Source organism: Populus euphratica, unplaced genomic scaffold (assembly GCF_000495115.2).
Source record: "Populus euphratica unplaced genomic scaffold, PopEup_1.0 scaffold40.1, whole genome shotgun sequence".
Taxonomy (NCBI): Eukaryota; Viridiplantae; Streptophyta; class Magnoliopsida; order Malpighiales; family Salicaceae; genus Populus; species Populus euphratica.
Genome location: NW_011499912.1, coordinates 68221 through 87340, shown reverse-complemented (window position 1 = coordinate 87340; position 19120 = coordinate 68221). Strand labels below are relative to the sequence as shown.

At 31.3% G+C, this 19120-nt stretch overlaps 2 protein-coding genes across 2 annotated transcripts; both read left to right on the top strand.

Annotated features, from left to right (window-relative positions):
- Positions 1 to 554: 554 nt before the first annotated feature.
- On the top strand, positions 555 to 6803 carry LOC105134138 (probable LRR receptor-like serine/threonine-protein kinase At1g56140). The gene is made up of 21 exons (XM_011038437.1): positions 555 to 560; positions 1379 to 1512; positions 1783 to 1874; positions 1978 to 2134; positions 2236 to 2307; positions 2392 to 2463; positions 2596 to 2667; positions 2777 to 2848; positions 3049 to 3120; positions 3217 to 3288; positions 3385 to 3456; positions 4055 to 4126; positions 4236 to 4307; positions 4384 to 4455; positions 4695 to 4763; positions 5038 to 5103; positions 5222 to 5263; positions 5510 to 5574; positions 5691 to 6067; positions 6200 to 6395; positions 6496 to 6803. Exons 1-21 carry the CDS (start codon positions 555 to 557, stop codon positions 6672 to 6674), a joined length of 2103 nt encoding a protein of 700 aa, XP_011036739.1. The 3' UTR covers positions 6675 to 6803.
- Positions 6804 to 16242: 9439 nt separating this feature from the next.
- Positions 16243 to 19120, top strand: LOC105134030 (epsin N-terminal homology (ENTH) domain-containing protein / clathrin assembly protein-like protein). Its single transcript, XM_011038262.1, has one exon. It carries the CDS (start codon positions 16683 to 16685, stop codon positions 18696 to 18698), a length of 2016 nt encoding a protein of 671 aa, XP_011036564.1. The 5' UTR covers positions 16243 to 16682; the 3' UTR covers positions 18699 to 19120.

The following is a 19120-nucleotide window of genomic DNA, read 5'->3' as shown; positions in this document are numbered from 1 at the left end:
AAAGTTCACCAAATAGATAAGAAAAAAAATTGGATCAAATTTGAAAAACTAAAAACTAAAAAAAGTTAAATTTAATGATTCAATTAAAAAAAACTTACAAAAAAAAATGACATAAATTCTAAATTTAAAAGAATGAGACTTGATACTAAAATATTTCAAACCAAGGCGACAACCATAAAATTTTCAATGTCATAGAATTTTAAGGAAGAAGAGAAAAACAGAGAAAAAAAACAAAATGAAAATACCTCTAGCAACAATATATCCATCACATATCAACATATGCTGCCTCTAAAGATAAAGAATGTCATGGGAAATAGGCTGATATAGTAAAAAAAAGTTTTACTATCGCATAACATTCCACACGCCACTGAAAGTTCATGGAACCTTCAACACACCTCAACACGTGTGACACACGTCTAACATGTTTGAAATTTTATTATTTTTTAATTATTGTAAGGATTAATTTATTCCTCTATCCATAAAAAAAAAAAAAAACCAGAAAATACATAGAAAAATATGAAAATGCCCAAAAAAAAACTAAATAAATTCTAAAGATGAGGGTAAGTTAGTAAATTCAAAGTGCTCTAGACTTTTAATATTTTTATTTATGGAAAGATAAATTTACCCCTTCACCCATTCAATTATAACAAAAAAAAAACCTAGATAAAAATAAAAAAATACAAAAAAACTTAATTAATTTTAAAACCAAGGGAAATTTAGTAAAATTATTTTTCAAAAAAATGTGAAATATCAAAAAAGTCTCTAGAAATCAAATATCATTTTTTTAAGGTAGTGAAGGTAATTTACTATTAAAAAAAAAGGAAAAAAATTTTGTACTCCAAGCAAGACAAAAATGACAAATAAATTACATGGAAAAGATTTTTTCTAATGGTAGTGAAGGTATTTTAATTTTTTACCAAAGAAAAAGACTTTTGTACCCTAAAACAAAACAAAAATAACAAATAAATTATATAAGGAAAAAACTATTCTACCCCTAAGCTTAACCTTATTATCATTTCAATATTACAATGCAGAGTAAACTCTAGTGCTGCCGTGAATTTTCCTCGCCCGGTAATTTTGTTTTCCTTTCTTCGAGGAGCGGATAATTAGATAGGTTGAGAGGAGGATTTCTAAATTTATTTCATGTATGACGATTGTCCGAAATCTTCATCTATTCTGACATTTCTGCTGGCAATATGACCGCTGCCTTAACGGCCTCATCCACTTATTTAAGGTCTTCTAATTGACTGATTCAACCTGTTGCATGTTGTCATATCTTATCATTCCATTAAATCTAAATCATATTTAAACAAGGGACAAGAAGCCCAAGAAACAACCTCACTGTGCCAATATCTACCTTTGATCATGTTCGACCAAGAAATGGACGGAGAGAGGAAACAACGAAGTCATTGTCTCCTCTATAAATGTCATTAGCAAAGTGATTATTGAAGAACGAGTACATGAGTTTACTTTTGGTTGGCAATGGAAAAAACCCCTCGGAGGCTTAAAAAAGTCCGTGCATGATGCTTGCTACTTGTTTATGTTTGAATATGTGGCAGAGTCAAGAGTATACTCTTCATAATATTCTAACATGTTTAAGATATAAATTTTGATTATGTGACCCTCATGCCTTTACTTTCTGTTCTTGTTGTTACACTAGCTGGTGAATCTTGAGGGAAACAATATCTAAAATTCTCTATACGTGGGGTTACCACATACTTCATAAATTCTGTAGCCTGTGTAGTCCCTCTCTCACTATCCCTTCCTGTGTGTGCTTTGTAGTTGCTTTGTAATGGGGGTCTTGAGCTTCTGTTTCCTAGTTTTTTGGGTGTCTCAGGTTGTTTTTGCACAACAAGCTACTGATCCTAATGAAGGTCTTCATCGCTTCATATCTGTACCTAACTGGATAGGTTTATGATTTTGAAAGAAAGCTAATTTTTGTTTCTGTTATGTGATAATTGTGCTTTTGTTGTTCAGTGGATGCTCTTAACAGATTGATAGATTACTGGAATCTGAGAGACAAGTTGAATATTACTAATGACCCTTGCATCCAGAATGCAGCCTGGGCTAACAAACAAGCAAACCCTAGAGTTGCTTGTGATTGCAGCAGCAACACCTGCCATATCACTCATCTGTCAGTATATAACCATCATTGCTATGCCAATCACCCTCAATTCTTAGCTATAGTAGTTGCTTACTGCTGAGGGTTTTGTTTTCATTTGTATTATGGTTCAGGAAGATTCATGCTTTGGACATTTCTGGTGAGTTACCAAGTGAATTGTTTGTCCTGAAGGAGCTGACGAACTTGTAAGAAAGTCAAATTTTATTAGAACTTCCACTTCTCTATTCTGTTGTGGATTTAAATAGTCTGAATTATTTATTATAATGCAGGGATTTTGGTAAGAATGTACTAAATGGTGCAATCCCAGCAGAAATTGAACTGTTATCAAACATGCAACGCCTGTAATTGCCTAACAAGCTCTAAAGATCTTATATTTGCAGAGCTGTTGATGTTTCTTTTAATGGAAAAAAAAAACTGAATTCTCTTTGTTGAGATACTCATAACTGCTATCCCTTGTGTTTGACGATGGCCAGTAATCTAGGCATCAACAATTTCACAGGTGCAGTGCCTCAAGAACTCGGAAATCTAACCAAGTTGATTACTCTGTTAAGTACTATCGGCAAGTTTTTACATATTTTTGTTGTTTTCATGTCATGACTTCTTCTCGGTTTACTGAAGCTGATACTGATTGTATGAGTTTATAACATGTCACAGAGATTTTGGCTCCAACAATTTCATGGGACCACTACCCACATCCCTTGGAAAGTTGAAGTCCTTGCAGGAGCTGTAAGTTGTTCGTAACTAATTGATCAGGATACATGTGGAAGGACTTTAGGCCAGTACTTCTGATAGTATGGTGGATGTACATGTTTAATTGATAGGGATCATTGGACTAGCTGAGTTAGGGTGTTCTCAATTGGGAACTGCATTTTGCCTTATCTTGCTTGCTAGCCTCACTATCTGATTAAAAATTGCTCTTTTTTCAGGTATATTAATAGCAGTGGAGTCAGCGGACGGATTCCGCAAGAATTTGCAAATCTGAAATCTCTCCAAACTCTGTAACTCTCTCAGTTTCTGTGTACTGTAGTAGAGTGTTTTTAGATCCACATGATGGATTGCAAGGTAATTCTTGGATTTTGTACGCTTTATTTCAGCTGGGCATCTGATAACTTGTTCACTGGAAAGCTTCCGGACTTCTTCGGAACTCTGACAAAACTCAGGAACCTGTATGCATGGTTTTCCTCCTTCTATAATGCTAATGCTTTGAAAAAAGATCTTAACTAGTTAAAAAGTTTTAGTTCTTCACATTTCATCATCTGCAGGCGGCTTCAAGGGACACTGCTTGAAGGTCCAATTCCAAGCAGTTTTAGTGCTCTAAAGAAGCTGGGAGACCTGTAAGGCCATCAAATAGGAGTTAAAATATCTTGCATCATCAAACATGCTGTTGTTTTCTAACTCTCAGAACAAGAATGTTCAGCGCAAAATGTAGCAGGCTATATACTAGCAGCAGCTGAATGTTTGCAGATCCTCATGTTTTTTTCCTGCCCTCACTATGATGCGGGACAACAGAGATTTGAAGATAGAAGTAATGAGCTAACAAAAGAAAAAAGAAAAAGCAACAGAAAGAGAAGAAAAAAATGCTGAAGAAGAGAAGAAAGGGTTGGAGAAGTTAGCAACTTTACAATTTGTATTCAATTCATTAACAACTCCCTAACAATTAAAAAAAATAGAGTACAAATATTAAAATCCTAATTAGAATAAGCAATGGAGCTTATAGCCAGTAAATAAAATATTCAACAATAACTAAATTAAACCCAATAAATAAACTTAAATAAAATCTAATAACACAAGGGTTGGGCTATCCTCCGTCATCCTAGATCATATAGACATGTAAACCATATCTCGGGTCTGGTGTCCCCGTCACACTGTTTGTGGATTACTTATCAATCACTATGTAGTAAATCAGAATGTTTTATATTAGTATGTTCTCAGGAGAATCGGTGATCTTAATGGTGAAGATTCTTCTCTTGAGTTCTTGCTAGACCAGAAAAATTTGACTATATTGTGAGTTTCTGTAAATCTCAAGTAAGAGTTTTTTTTCATCAGTTTCTTACCCCGTCCTTTTGTTTTATTTTATATTCTCTTATAAGTGGATTGCCTATTATTTTTGCAGGATTTTGAGAAACTGTCTACTCTCGGGACAAATTCCAGACCAACTGGGAAACTTCTCCCAGTTGCAAGAACTGTAAGTCACTTAGACATCAAAATTTGTGCATTAGGAGCTTCATTTTAACCTGTGCAAAACAAATTTTTCATGACAGGGATTTGAGTTTCAACAAATTAACAGGTCAAATTCCAGACTCATTTCAAGACTTGGCTTCATTACAATATCTGTAAGTTTTATACTCTACCACTTCGGTCTCCGTTTTATTATGATGCGATCAGTGAAGCTGATTCTTGTTCATCAGAACCATTCCACTTTCATACCTATGATGAATCATGTTCAGGTCATAAGATTTGGAAAAAATGGAACCTTTTTATCCGATAAGTGTATTTTGGCCAGCTGAAAAATGTGTTTGTTTCAGTTAGTCTATTTGGTTTTACTTGAAGAAATGTTGGCTATATATGTCAGGTATCTTGGAAGTAACAACTTGAATGGGCAACTCCCTGCAAATATCATAGGTCCAAATCTAATTGCAATGTGAGTGCCACCCTGAATTTATATACAAGGAAATTAAAACACTTATTATCATAATAACGCAATTAAATCATAAGTTAATGCCATGATAAGTTCATCCTCTCTTTCATCCTTCGTCTGCTACAATCTGAAAACTTGCAGCAGATGAGACTGAGGAAAGGAAAGGCTCAACGAATGTCAATTAATAGGAGCACTAATCGTTTTTGTACTGTGGATACTGATAAATTGGATCATACTTCTAGCTAAGACTAAGTTTTTAGTGGACACTTCATGGCAGAGATGTCTCGTTCAATCCCCTTTCTGGAAGTTTGCCACAAAACTCTATGAGGGTTGGATTATCAATGTAAGTTAAACTTTGTTTCCTTCTCATTCAATCATTCATGGAAGTAATCTTTACAAGTTTTTGTCAAGTGGTCATGCTGTAGTTAAGCAAGATGCAACATTTTCTTTTTCTTTTTCAGGAATGCTGTTGGAACTTCCATTAATGCAAACAATTTACAGGGGTAAGCTTTTCTGGAGATTACTATGTCATTGAAAATCTTTTGCTCTATATAAAACAGTACGTTAAGTTTTCACTTTCAGGATCGCACTCATAGGTCACATCAGATTCTGATTAAAAATATTTACAATAGGAAAACATCTATTGCCACAGTTTTGGTTGAGAAACCCTCATAATTTTCTCTAATCACAGTTTTGGTTGAGAAACCCTCATGAATTTTCTCTAATCAAGTGAGCAAAAATGAACGCAGAAAAGCTTCTGGGATGTTGCAGTGCCTCAAAGCTGATTTCAAGTGCAGCAACAAAGTTCCATCAAGTATAGCTTTCGAATTTCGGCATGCCTAAAACTGCTTTGTACATCATAGATTTTTGAGGATTGTTTATGACACAAGTTCATCTTCCAAACCTACTTGCATTCTATTTCCATTGCAGAAACATTTTCTGTCAAATGTGGGGGTACGGACCAGACATCTGCATCTGGGATAGAATATGAGGGTGATTTTGAATCAATGGGAGCTGCTTCACTGTACACAAGCTCAGACAATCTGTGGGCAGTAAGCAATACTGGGAATTTCATTTCGAACCCAAACGGACCACAATATTTAACACAAACGGGTTCTCAAATCACTGGAACTTTGGACTCTGAGCTATATAAGACAGCGAGGATTTCACCGAGCTCGCTGAGGTACTATGGCCTTGGTCTAAAGAATGGAAGATACAGTGTTGAGCTTCACTTTGCAGAGATAGGAATGGATGACTCTCATTCTTGGAAAGGCCTCGGAAGGCGCTTATTCGACATTTACATACAGGTATGCTGAAAAAGTCCCATTTACACGTAGAAATATCGATAAACCTATACAGGAGAAAGAGACAGAGACAGCTTTCGCTGTCAGACATCTATGTGCATGCTTGATGATCATTAATGTCATGACTGGCTTTAGGGAGAAATAGTCCTTAAGGACTTCAACATTAAAAACGAAGCTGGTGGATCCAAAAAAGCGTTGATTAAAACATTTGAAGCAAATGTGACCAACACAATCATGGACATTCACTTCTTCTGGGCTGGAAAAGGCACTTGCTGCATTCCATATCAAGGAACATATGGACCTTTAGTATCAGCCATTCATGTTTCTCAAGGTAGATCCATCCTCACATTTTCTTTCTCAAGCATGCAAATGTCCATTTGCAAACCTCCTTTTGCATTTCTAACTTGCTCTACCGTGCTTAATTTCTGTAGTATCTGATGGTGCTGGCTCTTCCAAGAGGGACAAGAAACGTGTAGGAAAACTTGTTGGGATATCAATGGCATGTGTGGCTGGGCTTGTGATCATCTCTTCTGTATTTTATCTATGGTGGATAAAAGAGGATTCATCTCAGCACATGAGAATTTACACTGGTCACCTGGGTAATGATTAATGAGAGAAACTTAATGACCCCACAACCACAAGGGTTGCTGCAAAAATGCTATGCGGCTAATTACCTTTCCGGTAAACGTTCCTCTGTAAAATAGCCGACTGTTTTCCAACAAGAAAGAATTTATCTCTACATGCAAAAACCAGCAATTGGAATTAGGTTCCCCATTCGATGCCAATGGGAAGCAGGGAATCGGTCATCGTGTGATTGTTTTTTTCTTTTTCTTTTTGCACCGTATGTTTAGAACTGTTGATGGGCCTAGAAAGAATGGTGATTCAAGGGAAAGAACCATGTATGGTGATGGCCTAAATGGGGTTTTATTGCTCTGAAAGTGAAAGCACTATTATATGCTTGTCGGTAGAGAAATCCGAAGGTTGTAGTAAAAATGGATTATCAATCATTTCATGCAAGAAATTATGCAAATTCGACATGAACAGTAACTAAAGATTTGCCAACTTCTGAGTGCTCTAACCCCTCCATTGCAGGGAAACCCTCCAAAAGTTATAAAAGAAAAGGAGGTATCTAGTGGATGCTTCTCTGTGCTCTAGCCTTGTTTAATCACCTTCAACAAGAAGGAATGAATTATTAATTGTCAATCAAACAAGAACACATTTGGGGAAAAACACATTTTTTGGGCATCCAATGTTAAAAGAGAACCAAATTGATCAGCTCCACCATCCCAAGGAAACCCAGCCCTACTTTAATGCATACCTTTTGCTAGTTCCCTTTCATCTTTTACTTTGAAAGGGCTTGTTTGGATGTAGTCATGAGATTCACAACAAATCAAATCGACTAGATGACATGATTGAAAAGAAGTATAATGCTTCAAACACTTCCTCATCGAAAAGGGTTCCTTGATGTTATGGCATCTATCACCTTCGTTGCTTTTGTTGGATCATATGAGTAATGTGCGTTGAAATCTCATGTAGAGACGCATCAAAAGTGTTTTGTATTGTTTATATAGAAAGTTTCCGTAGATGTTTCTGTTATTGTCATTTTATGAGCAGCCCTTTCTGGATTGGTTTCAGTGGAGGTTTGTGGATGAACTTTAATGTGTTTTTTATTTAAAAAATATTATTTTATTTAATATATTAATATTAAAAATAAATTTTAAAAAATAAAAAAAATATATTATCTTAATATTATCCCCTCACAACTACTCGTGGAAAGCGCTCTGGAAATTAAATAGGATTCACTCCCAAGAAAATAAAAACAAATCATAAAATAAAAGGCTGGTATTTATAATCTTTTGAGTATAATTTTAAAACTCAATTTATCTTTGGAATTCAATTTAAGATTTAATTGATATAGAATTAGAACTAAGTTGGGTTTAAAAAAAATAAAGAAAGAAAAAATTTAAGAGTAACCTAGCAAGACTTGATTGGCCTAGAAAGACTCGGTCAAACTAGTAAGACTTGATCAAAAACTCAATTGTAACTAGTTGATTTTATTTTTACATTAAAATAATATTATTTTGATTTTTTAAAAAAAATAATTAATCAAGGCGACCTAGTCAAACCCAAAACCCAGACCTAGGATCAAACTATATTTAAAAACTATACTTCTATGTAATATTAAATAATAAAAATACTAAAATAAAAATAAAAATAATATTATTAATAATAATAATTACAAAGATCAGGGTAGTAGTTAAGATATTAATAACCAATGAAATAGTTTATATACAATAAATAAAAATAATATATTATTTTTTTATAAAAAATGTATTATCATTCCTCATTTTTATTCTAACATCTTATAGCAATCAAACTATGTTTAATTTTCATTTTTATTCCCAGTCTTCTTTTCTATTGCCAATTTCATTTAGTTCATTTCAACTAAATGCCTACAAGGTAAGAATATATTTTTTTATTCGCAGTCACATTATTCCATTCTTTATTCTCAAACAATAACTAAGAGTATTTCATCAAGTTACGTACCTTAGTGGTACAATAATTGATTATTAAAAACATTAATAAAATAATAATAATTTTCCAGACGTGGAATATGTTTTCCAACTTTTCCCACAGAAAAGGTTTTTTTACTATAAAAAATTGTTCGCTGGCAAGCTAATGGAACCTTACATGAAAATGAAAGGTTTTGTAGTGGTGAGAGGCCAGAATTGACACGAGAGAGCCTCATGTTTGTTTTTAAGTTATAATTTATTTTTTAAAATGTTTTTTATTTATTTTTCATTTAAAAATATTAAATTAATATTTTTTTAAGTAGTTATTAAAAATTTTAATATATTAATATAAAAAAATATAATACATCGTAACATTAAATACATATAGTTTTTTCGGTTAATTCTTGATTTTTAGCAATTGAGGTTATGAAACACGGTGGATTTAAAGTTTATTTGAAAGTATAAAAAAGATTAATTTTTAAAGTATTTTTTATTTGAAAATACATTAAAATAGTATTTTTTTTATTTATTTCAATTATCAGTATATTAAAATAATTTATAAACACAAAAAAAAATTAAAAATCTTTAAAAATTGGTTAAAATGCAGCGCTAAACAGGATTAACAACCATGATATCACGATGAGATCATGTGCTTACAATTTTTAGAATATAATTTGAGGGTGACCCAGCAAGATTCGATTAGCCTAGAAAAACCCGATCAAACTAGTAAGACTTGGTCAAAAATTTAGTTGTAACTAATTAATTTTTAATTTTATACTAAAATAATATTATTTTGATTTAAAAAAAAATTAATTCAGACGACTTGGTCAAACCCAAAACTAGAACCTAAGATCAGATCATGTTTAAAAAAACTATACTTTTATGTAATATTAAGTAATAAAAAATAGTAAAATAAAAATAAAATTAATATTAATAATAATAATAATTACAGAGATCAGGGTAGTAGTTAAGATATTAATAAACTATGTTTAATTTTCATTTTTATTCCCACTCTTCTTTTCTATTGCCAATTTCATTTAGTTCATTTCAACTAAATGCCTATAAAGTAAGAATATATTTTTTTATTCGCAGTCACATTATTCCATTCTTTATTCTCAAACAATAACTAAGAGTATTTCATCAAGTTACGTACCTTAGTGGTACAATAATTGATTATTAAAAACATTAATAAAAAATAATAATTTTCCAGACGTGGAATATGTTTTCCAACTTTTCCCACAGAAAAGGTTTTTTTTCTATAAAAAATTGTTTGCTGGCAAGCAAGTGGAACCTTACATGAAAATGAAAGGTTTTGTAGTGGTGAGAGGCCAGAATTGAGACGAGAGAAAAGTAATCAGTAGAGCCTCAAATATAAGTGTTGGTTTTCAAGTTATAATTTATTTTTTAAAATATTTTTTATTTAAAAATATTAAATTAATATTTTTTAGTAGTTATTAAAGATTTTAATATGTTAATATTAAAAAAAAATCATTTTAATATATTTTAAAAAATATATAATACATAATAACAATAAATACACACAGTTTTTTTGGTCAACTCTTGATTTTTAACAATTGAGATTACTTGAAACACGGTGGATTTAAAACTTATTTGAAAGTATGATAAAGATTGATTTTTTAAATTTTTTTAATTGAAAATACATTAGAATAATATTTTTTATTTTTTAAAATTTTATTTTTATTATAACACGTCAGAATAATTTATAAACACAAAAAAAATTAAAATCTTAAAAAATATGGTTAAAATGCAGCACTTAACAGGACTAACAACCATGATATCACGATGAGATCATATAATTGGAAATTTATTCAAGTGGTGCAAAGGACATGGAGTTCATCAAAATCGAAAAACAACAAGAAAAAAGAGAGGGCATGCTCGAGAAAGTAGTGAACATTGTAATTACTAATTAGAACATGGATGGATCTATTCCTTTATTTTAATTTCACGTTTTCCATGCTTAAATCAAAGGGTTTGAGAGAGAAAAGTTCATGGATTAAGTGGATTTATTTTTTTAATTATTGTTCTTAATTTGCCACTCGTCTTAATCACTTTACTCTTTCCCCCCACATTCATTTCTTTAATATAAAGCAACTAAAGCTAGCAGTGACCGGATGCTTTTCATCTTTGTATCCCTCTTCCTATCCCTTTTCTCTTTGCATGCATCGCGTTGTCCCAGCCAAAAATAACACAGCCATCGAGTAGTTTTGACTAGTTTTTTTACTTGTTATTTGTTGATGGTTATATAATTGTATTTTTAGTAAAAATATTAAATATATAGGTTTATTTTATGTGTTTTTAGAAAGAAAATGTAAAAAGAAATTTTGAAGGATGAAAATATAAATATAAATACTTAATTTAAAAAAATAAAAAAAGTTGAGATAATTAAAGTTAAGTTATCAATCCTATAAATTAGATGATGAATCTCATTAAATTTGATAAAAAAAATTTATTTTTTAAATTATTTTTTATTTAGACGAGAGAAAAGTAATCAGTAGAGCCTCAAATATAAGTGTTGGTTTTCAAGTTATAATTTATTTTTTAAAATATTTTTTATTTAAAAATATTAAATTAATATTTTTTAGTAGTTATTAAAGATTTTAATATGTTAATATTAAAAAAAAATCATTTTAATATATTTTAAAAAATATATAATACATAATAACAATAAATACACACAGTTTTTTTGGTCAACTCTTGATTTTTAACAATTGAGATTACTTGAAACACGGTGGATTTAAAACTTATTTGAAAGTATGATAAAGATTGATTTTTTAAATTTTTTTAATTGAAAATACATTAGAATAATATTTTTTATTTTTTAAAATTTTATTTTTATTATAACACGTCAGAATAATTTATAAACACAAAAAAAATTAAAATCTTAAAAAATATGGTTAAAATGCAGCACTTAACAGGACTAACAACCATGATATCACGATGAGATCATATAATTGGAAATTTATTCAAGTGGTGCAAAGGACATAGAGTTCATCAAAATCGAAAAACAATAAGAAAAAAGAGAGGGCATGCTCGAGAAAGTAGTGAACATTGTAATTACTAATTAGAACATGGATGGATCTATTCCTTTATTTTAATTTCACGTTTTCCATGCTTAAATCAAAGGGTTTGAGAGAGAAAAGTTCATGGATTAAGTGGATTTATTTTTTTAATTATTGTTCTTAATTTGCCACTCGTCTTAATCACTTTACTCTTTCCCCCCACATTCATTTCTTTAGTATAAAGCAACTAAAGCTAGTAGTGACCGGATGCTTTTCATCTTTGTATCCCTCTTCCTATCCCTTTTCTCTTTGCATGCATCGCGCTATCCCAGCCAAAAATAACACAGCCATCGAGTAGTTTTGACTAGTTTTTTTACTTGTTATTTGTTGATGGTTATATAATTGTATTTTTAGTAAAAATATTAAATATATAGGTTTATTTTATGTGTTTTTAGAAAGAAAATGTAAAAAGAAATTTTGAAGGATGAAAATATAAATATAAATACTTAATTTAAAAAAATAAAAAAAGTTGAGATAATTAAAGTTAAGTTATCAATCCTATAAATTAGATGATGAATCTCATTAAATTTGATAAAAAAAATTTATTTTTTAAATTATTTTTTATTTAATTATATATTAACAAGCACACGTTATTTTGACTTTTTTTCTATATTGAACATCAATTTGTTTTTTTAAATAATATTGGTAATGCATATAACTAAAATAATAAATAGTCTCGTATTTTAAAAGTTTGATAGCGAAACAAAATCTTTTTAAAATTAAATGATGAGTTGATTATTTATTTTTTTAATTTTAAGGGGTTAAAATATATCAATTTTTTTTAAAAAAAAACATGTTATGCACTAAATTAAATAATATTATATAAGAAAATCATTAAAAATAAATAATTTAAAAAAACAAACCAAAAAAATCAATAAAAAATTAAATGAACAAAATATATAATACATAATAACAATAAATACACACAGTTTTTTTGGTCAACTCTTGATTTTTAACAATTGAGATTACTTGAAACACGGTGGATTTAAAACTTATTTGAAAGTATGATAAAGATTGATTTTTTAAATTTTTTTAATTGAAAATACATTAGAATAATATTTTTTATTTTTTAAAATTTTATTTTTATTATAACACGTCAGAATAATTTATAAACACAAAAAAAATTAAAATCTTAAAAAATATGGTTAAAATGCAGCACTTAACAGGACTAACAACCATGATATCACGATGAGATCATATAATTGGAAATTTATTCAAGTGGTGCAAAGGACATAGAGTTCATCAAAATCGAAAAACAATAAGAAAAAAGAGAGGGCATGCTCGAGAAAGTAGTGAACATTGTAATTACTAATTAGAACATGGATGGATCTATTCCTTTATTTTAATTTCACGTTTTCCATGCTTAAATCAAAGGGTTTGAGAGAGAAAAGTTCATGGATTAAGTGGATTTATTTTTTTAATTATTGTTCTTAATTTGCCACTCGTCTTAATCACTTTACTCTTTCCCCCCACATTCATTTCTTTAGTATAAAGCAACTAAAGCTAGTAGTGACCGGATGCTTTTCATCTTTGTATCCCTCTTCCTATCCCTTTTCTCTTTGCATGCATCGCGCTATCCCAGCCAAAAATAACACAGCCATCGAGTAGTTTTGACTAGTTTTTTTACTTGTTATTTGTTGATGGTTATATAATTGTATTTTTAGTAAAAATATTAAATATATAGGTTTATTTTATGTGTTTTTAGAAAGAAAATGTAAAAAGAAATTTTGAAGGATGAAAATATAAATATAAATACTTAATTTAAAAAAATAAAAAAAGTTGAGATAATTAAAGTTAAGTTATCAATCCTATAAATTAGATGATGAATCTCATTAAATTTGATAAAAAAAATTTATTTTTTAAATTATTTTTTATTTAATTATATATTAACAAGCACACGTTATTTTGACTTTTTTTCTATATTGAACATCAATTTGTTTTTTTAAATAATATTGGTAATGCATATAACTAAAATAATAAATAGTCTCGTATTTTAAAAGTTTGATAGCGAAACAAAATCTTTTTAAAATTAAATGATGAGTTGATTATTTATTTTTTTAATTTTAAGGGGTTAAAATATATCAATTTTTTTTAAAAAAAAACATGTTATGCACTAAATTAAATAATATTATATAAGAAAATCATTAAAAATAAATAATTTAAAAAAACAAACCAAAAAAATCAATAAAAAATTAAATGAACAAGAAAAAAATTTAAAACTATACCCTAAAAAAAGGCACAGGCACTCAGGCTGATCTTGGTAACCTAACACGTTTAGGAAAATCTCCTATTTTTATTTTTTATTTTTCTTTTAAAAAATAGCATATGACATTTTAGGCACCATGATGGTTAAAAAATTAAAAAAAAAATTGATTTAAAAGTTCAATTTTTATTTAAAATATAGAGAAAATATTCTAGATATTTCGATAAATCATTTTATGATCTCAAAAGCTAAAAAAAAAAATCAATTCAAAACCAAACTTTCTAAGCTCATATAAATTTTTTAAAACAATTTAAATATGAAAAAAACATCTAAATTTTTTTTACTTAATAGAATCTATAAATATCAAAATTAATTATTTTAATAGCTAAAATCTATATTAATAACGATGTTCTTTCTTTACCAATGAAATCTAACGACTTTTTCTTTTTATGATCAAACTAAAAACTGGAAAATAAGTCTCTTTGCATGCATCGCGTTGTCCCAGCCAAAAATAACACAGCCATCGAGTAGTTTTGACTAGTTTTTTTACTTGTTATTTGTTGATGGTTATATAATTGTTTCTTTTAGTAAAAATATTAAATACATAGTTTTTTTTATTTTTAAAATTATTTTTTATTTAATTATATATTAACAAGCATACATGATTTTGACTTTTTTTCTATATTGAACATCAAATTGCTTTTTTTAAATAATATTGGTGATGCATTTAACTAAAATAATAAATAATCTCGTATTTTAAAAGTTTGATAACAAAACAAAATCTTTTTAAAATCAAATGATGACTTAAGTTTTTTTAAAAATTTTAAGGGGTTAAAATATATTAATTTAAAAAAAAACATGTTATGCACTAAATTAAATAATATTATATAAGAAAATCATTAAAAATAAATAATTTAAAAAAACAAACCAAAAAAATCAATAAAAAATTAAATGAACAAGAAAAAAATTTAAAACTATACCCTAAAAAAGAGGTACAAGCACTCAAGCTGATCTTGGTAGCCTAACATGTTTAGGAAAATCTCCTGTTTTTCTTTTAAAAAATAGCAGATGACATTTTAGGCACCATGATGGTTAAAAAATTAAAAAAAAAATTGATTTAAAAGTTCAATTTTTATTTAAAATATAGAGAAAATATTCTAGATATTTCGATAAATCATTTTATGATCTCAAAAGCTAAAAAAAAAAATCAATTCAAAACCAAACTTTCTAAGCTCATATAAATTTTTTAAAACAATTTAAATATGAAAAGACATCTAAAATTTTTTTACTTAATAAAATCTGTAAATATCAAAATTAATTATTTTGATAGCTTCTTTTGATGATCAAACTAAAAACTGGAAAATAAGTAAAATGAGGTTTTTGATCAAAATTTATTTGTTTTCTATTTAAAAAATTAAGGGGACCTGATTTTTATATTTTGAAAAATACAAGGACTAAATCTAACAATTCAATAAAAAGTTAGTAATCCTTTCCTTTTCTTGAAGTGGGTGGCCCTATCAGATCCGACAATTATGCCACAAACTAAGAAGTCAAATTGGAATATAATTATATTTATTCATCCGGAAAACTCCCTTTCTAAATTAATTTTCTTGATGGATTAATCTTACCCATGGATAAACAAGCAACTAATAACAATTATTCCAAAATCTGTCTATCTGTTGGTTTAACTTTGAACCCTAAATTCCTTCACTTTTTTTGTGCACAAATTAAAAATTTATATAATTATTAATTTTAAAACTTATAAAATTAGTTAAAATATATATGTTAAAATATATACGAATTCATTCAAATATCTATATTAATAATAATTAAAAAAACCATAATGACATCAAGATTTTGAAAAATTTGACAAAACCTTTTTTCATCCTTTAAAAAACACTCCAAAAATCTTTCTTTTATTTGACCCAAAATGCATATTAGAAAAGGTATAGTATAAGATGCTAAAAGAATTAGGAAATAATATTAGTAATAGGCATGATTATTGTTTTATATATTAAGAAATTTAATTTAACTATTTATTTTTTTTATTTTTTAAACATTTGCTCTAATTACTCATAATTTTTTAATCTAACTACCTTTTCTTTAAAATGATAATTAAAGAAATCTTGGACATCAAAAGAGTTTAAGTCGAATCCTAATATTTTATATATACATAAATAAAAAAGTTACTGTAATTCCTCCTAAATTACATACAACAAAAAAATAATCATTACATAAATAGTATTAATGCTAGTAAGAATTTCTTTATATAATTTTTCTATATGTATATATTGAAAGTCCATTAAATCTTCAATATTACCATGCAAAAAAATAAAAAATTAAAAAACCCTCTTTGAGCAGAAGAAAACAAATTAATCGAGGGGCCTCTTCTATTCTCTTTTCTTCGAGTATTTATTTACTCCGTTCCGACAAACAAACACACAGAGCCCGGAGACATGCTTCTTTCAGACAAAAGCCCTCCCACCCTCAAGACACTTCCGCTACCATAGCTGTCCTCCTCCACATCTTTGATCAAATCAACGCCTCTCCTTCCTCCACGTCCTCTCCGGACCCCAACTTCCTCTTTAAATCTACCTTTCTTTTTATCGTTATTATTACAGCTAATTGCAAACTCACGCCCGAAAAACACTTTCCATCTTTCTCCCTCCCCCCCGGCACAGGGATTGTCATTAGATCCGACGCCGTTTTCAACAGATCCCAGATCCAACGACCTCAAAATCCGACACACCGGTAATCACTTCTATTAACCAAATAAACCAAATCCTCATTTATAGTCTACTCCTGCCAGCTCAACGGTCAAGATGGCGCCGAGCACGATCCGAAAAGCGATTGGGACCGTTAAAGATCAAACAAGCATAGGTATCGCGAAAGTAGCGAGTAACATGGCGCCAGAGCTTGAAGTAGCAATCGTGAAAGCAACGAGCCACGACGATGATCCGCCGAATCAGAAATATATTCACGAGATCTTGAATCTAACTTCGTATTCTCGCGGTTACGTTCATGCTTGTGTGTCTTTCGTTTCGAAAAGGTTAGGGAAAACGCGGGATTGGATCGTGGCGTTGAAAACTTTGATGCTTATTCATAGGTTATTGAACGAAGGAGATCCGTTATTTCAAGAGGAGATTTTGTATGCTACTAGGAAAGGTACTCGGCTGTTGAATATGAGTGATTTTAGAGATGAAGCGCATTCGAGTTCCTGGGACCATTCGGCTTTTGTTAGGACTCTCGCGATGTATTTGGATCAAAGACTTGAATTGATCTTGTTTGAACGGAAAGGAGGTGATGGTGGCCGTGTCGGTGGGAGTCGTGGTGCGGGGAGTGCTCATGGTGGCGAAATTGAGAGATATTATGGAGGCAGGGGTGGTTTTGGCAGGGAAGATTTGGGTAGAGGTGATTTCAGGTCGCCGCCGCCAAGAGCTTATGAGTATAGTGATCAGTATAATGGGGATTATAATAGGGGGGGGAGTGGGTATGGGATGCCGAGGAGGACGAGGTCGTATGGGGATATGAGTGAGATGGGGGGCGGAGAAGGAAGGGAAGAGAAGAAGACAGCAACGCCGTTGAGGGAAATGAAGCCGGAGAGGATTTTTGGGAAGATGGGACATTTACAGAGGTTGCTGGATAGGTTCTTGTCATGTAGGCCGACGGGGTTGGCCAAGAATAATAGGATGATATTGATTGCGTTGTATCCGGTTGTGAAAGAGAGTTTTCAGTTATACGCGGATATATGTGAGGTTTTGGCTGTTTTGCTCGATAAGTTTTTTGATATGGAGTATCCGGATTGTGTTAAGGCCTTTGATGCTTATGCTAGTGCGGCGAAGCAGATTGACGAGCTGATTGCGTTTTATAATTGGTGTAAGGATACTGGAGTGGCGAGATCGTCTGAGTACCCTGAAGTGCAGAGGATTACAGGCAAGTTGTTGGAGACTTTAGAGGAGTTTGTGAGGGATAGAGCTAAGAGACCTAAGAGTCCGGAAAGGAAAGAGGAGGCACCCCCTGTGCCTCAAGAGGAGGAGCCTGTGCCTGATATGAATGAAATTAAGGCCCTGCCTGCACCGGAGGATTTTACTCCTCCCCCACCTCCGGAGACGGAGCCCGGGCCTCAGAAACCACAGGTTACTGAGGATTTGGTGAATTTGAGGGATGATGCTGTCACGGCTGACGATCAAGGGAATAGGTTGGCTTTGGCTTTGTTTGCTGGTCCAGCAGCCAATAATGGGAACGGATCATGGGAAGCATTCCCATCTAACGGAGAGCCCCAAGTGACCTCAGCCTGGCAGACTCCAGCTGCTGAAGCTGGCAAGGCAGATTGGGAATTGGCATTGGTTGAGACTGCTAGTAATTTATCGAAGCAGAAAGCAACTTTGGGAGGTGGGTTTGATCCATTGTTGTTAAATGGAATGTATGATCAGGGAATGGTGAGGCAACATGTTGGCACTGCTCAACTGAGTGGAGGTAGTGCTAGTAGCGTGGCGTTACCAGGGCCTGGGAATGGTACAACACCTGTTTTAGCTCTGCCAGCTCCAGATGGAACAGTCCAGGCAGTTAATCAGGACCCTTTCGCAGCATCTCTGTGTGTTCCACCTCCTTCATACGTCCAAATGGCAGATATGGAGAAGAAACAACAATTGCTTGTTCAGGAGCAGGTGACATGGCAGCAATATGCCAGGGATGGGATGCAAGGTCAAGCTAGTTTGGCCAAGATCAGCGGTGGTGGTTACTACAATGCAGGTCCTATGCCAACGATGCCTTATGGAATGCCACCTGTCAATGGAACGGGGCCACCACCGGCCGGGTATTACTACACTCCTTACTGATTTGAATGTCATTTATCTGCAGATTTTGTTCATGTTCACGTCTATCGTTTTAGTGTTTTGTTTCTGTTAAAAATGCATGATGTCATGTTGTTCCTGCAATCTGTGCGCAAAATGGGAGTGACTGGGAGAGGGGGACGCCGAGCTCAAGAGATTAATGATGCTGGGGAATTTTGATGTTTGGGAGACCTGTAATTGGAACTGCGATGTCTCTTTGTGCTTTGTAATATTAGAATTTTCTGACGTTTTTATTCTTTATTTCTTTACTTCATATCATTGGTTTGAAACAGCAGAAAACTACTTTTAACACAATCTAAACCGCTGCTTCTTGCTATTGATTGTAAAAACTTAAAACTGTTCTTTTTTATTGCTGGTCGTGATGAACCATGTATCTGCATCGTTACCAGCTAGCTATTTGGCATGGA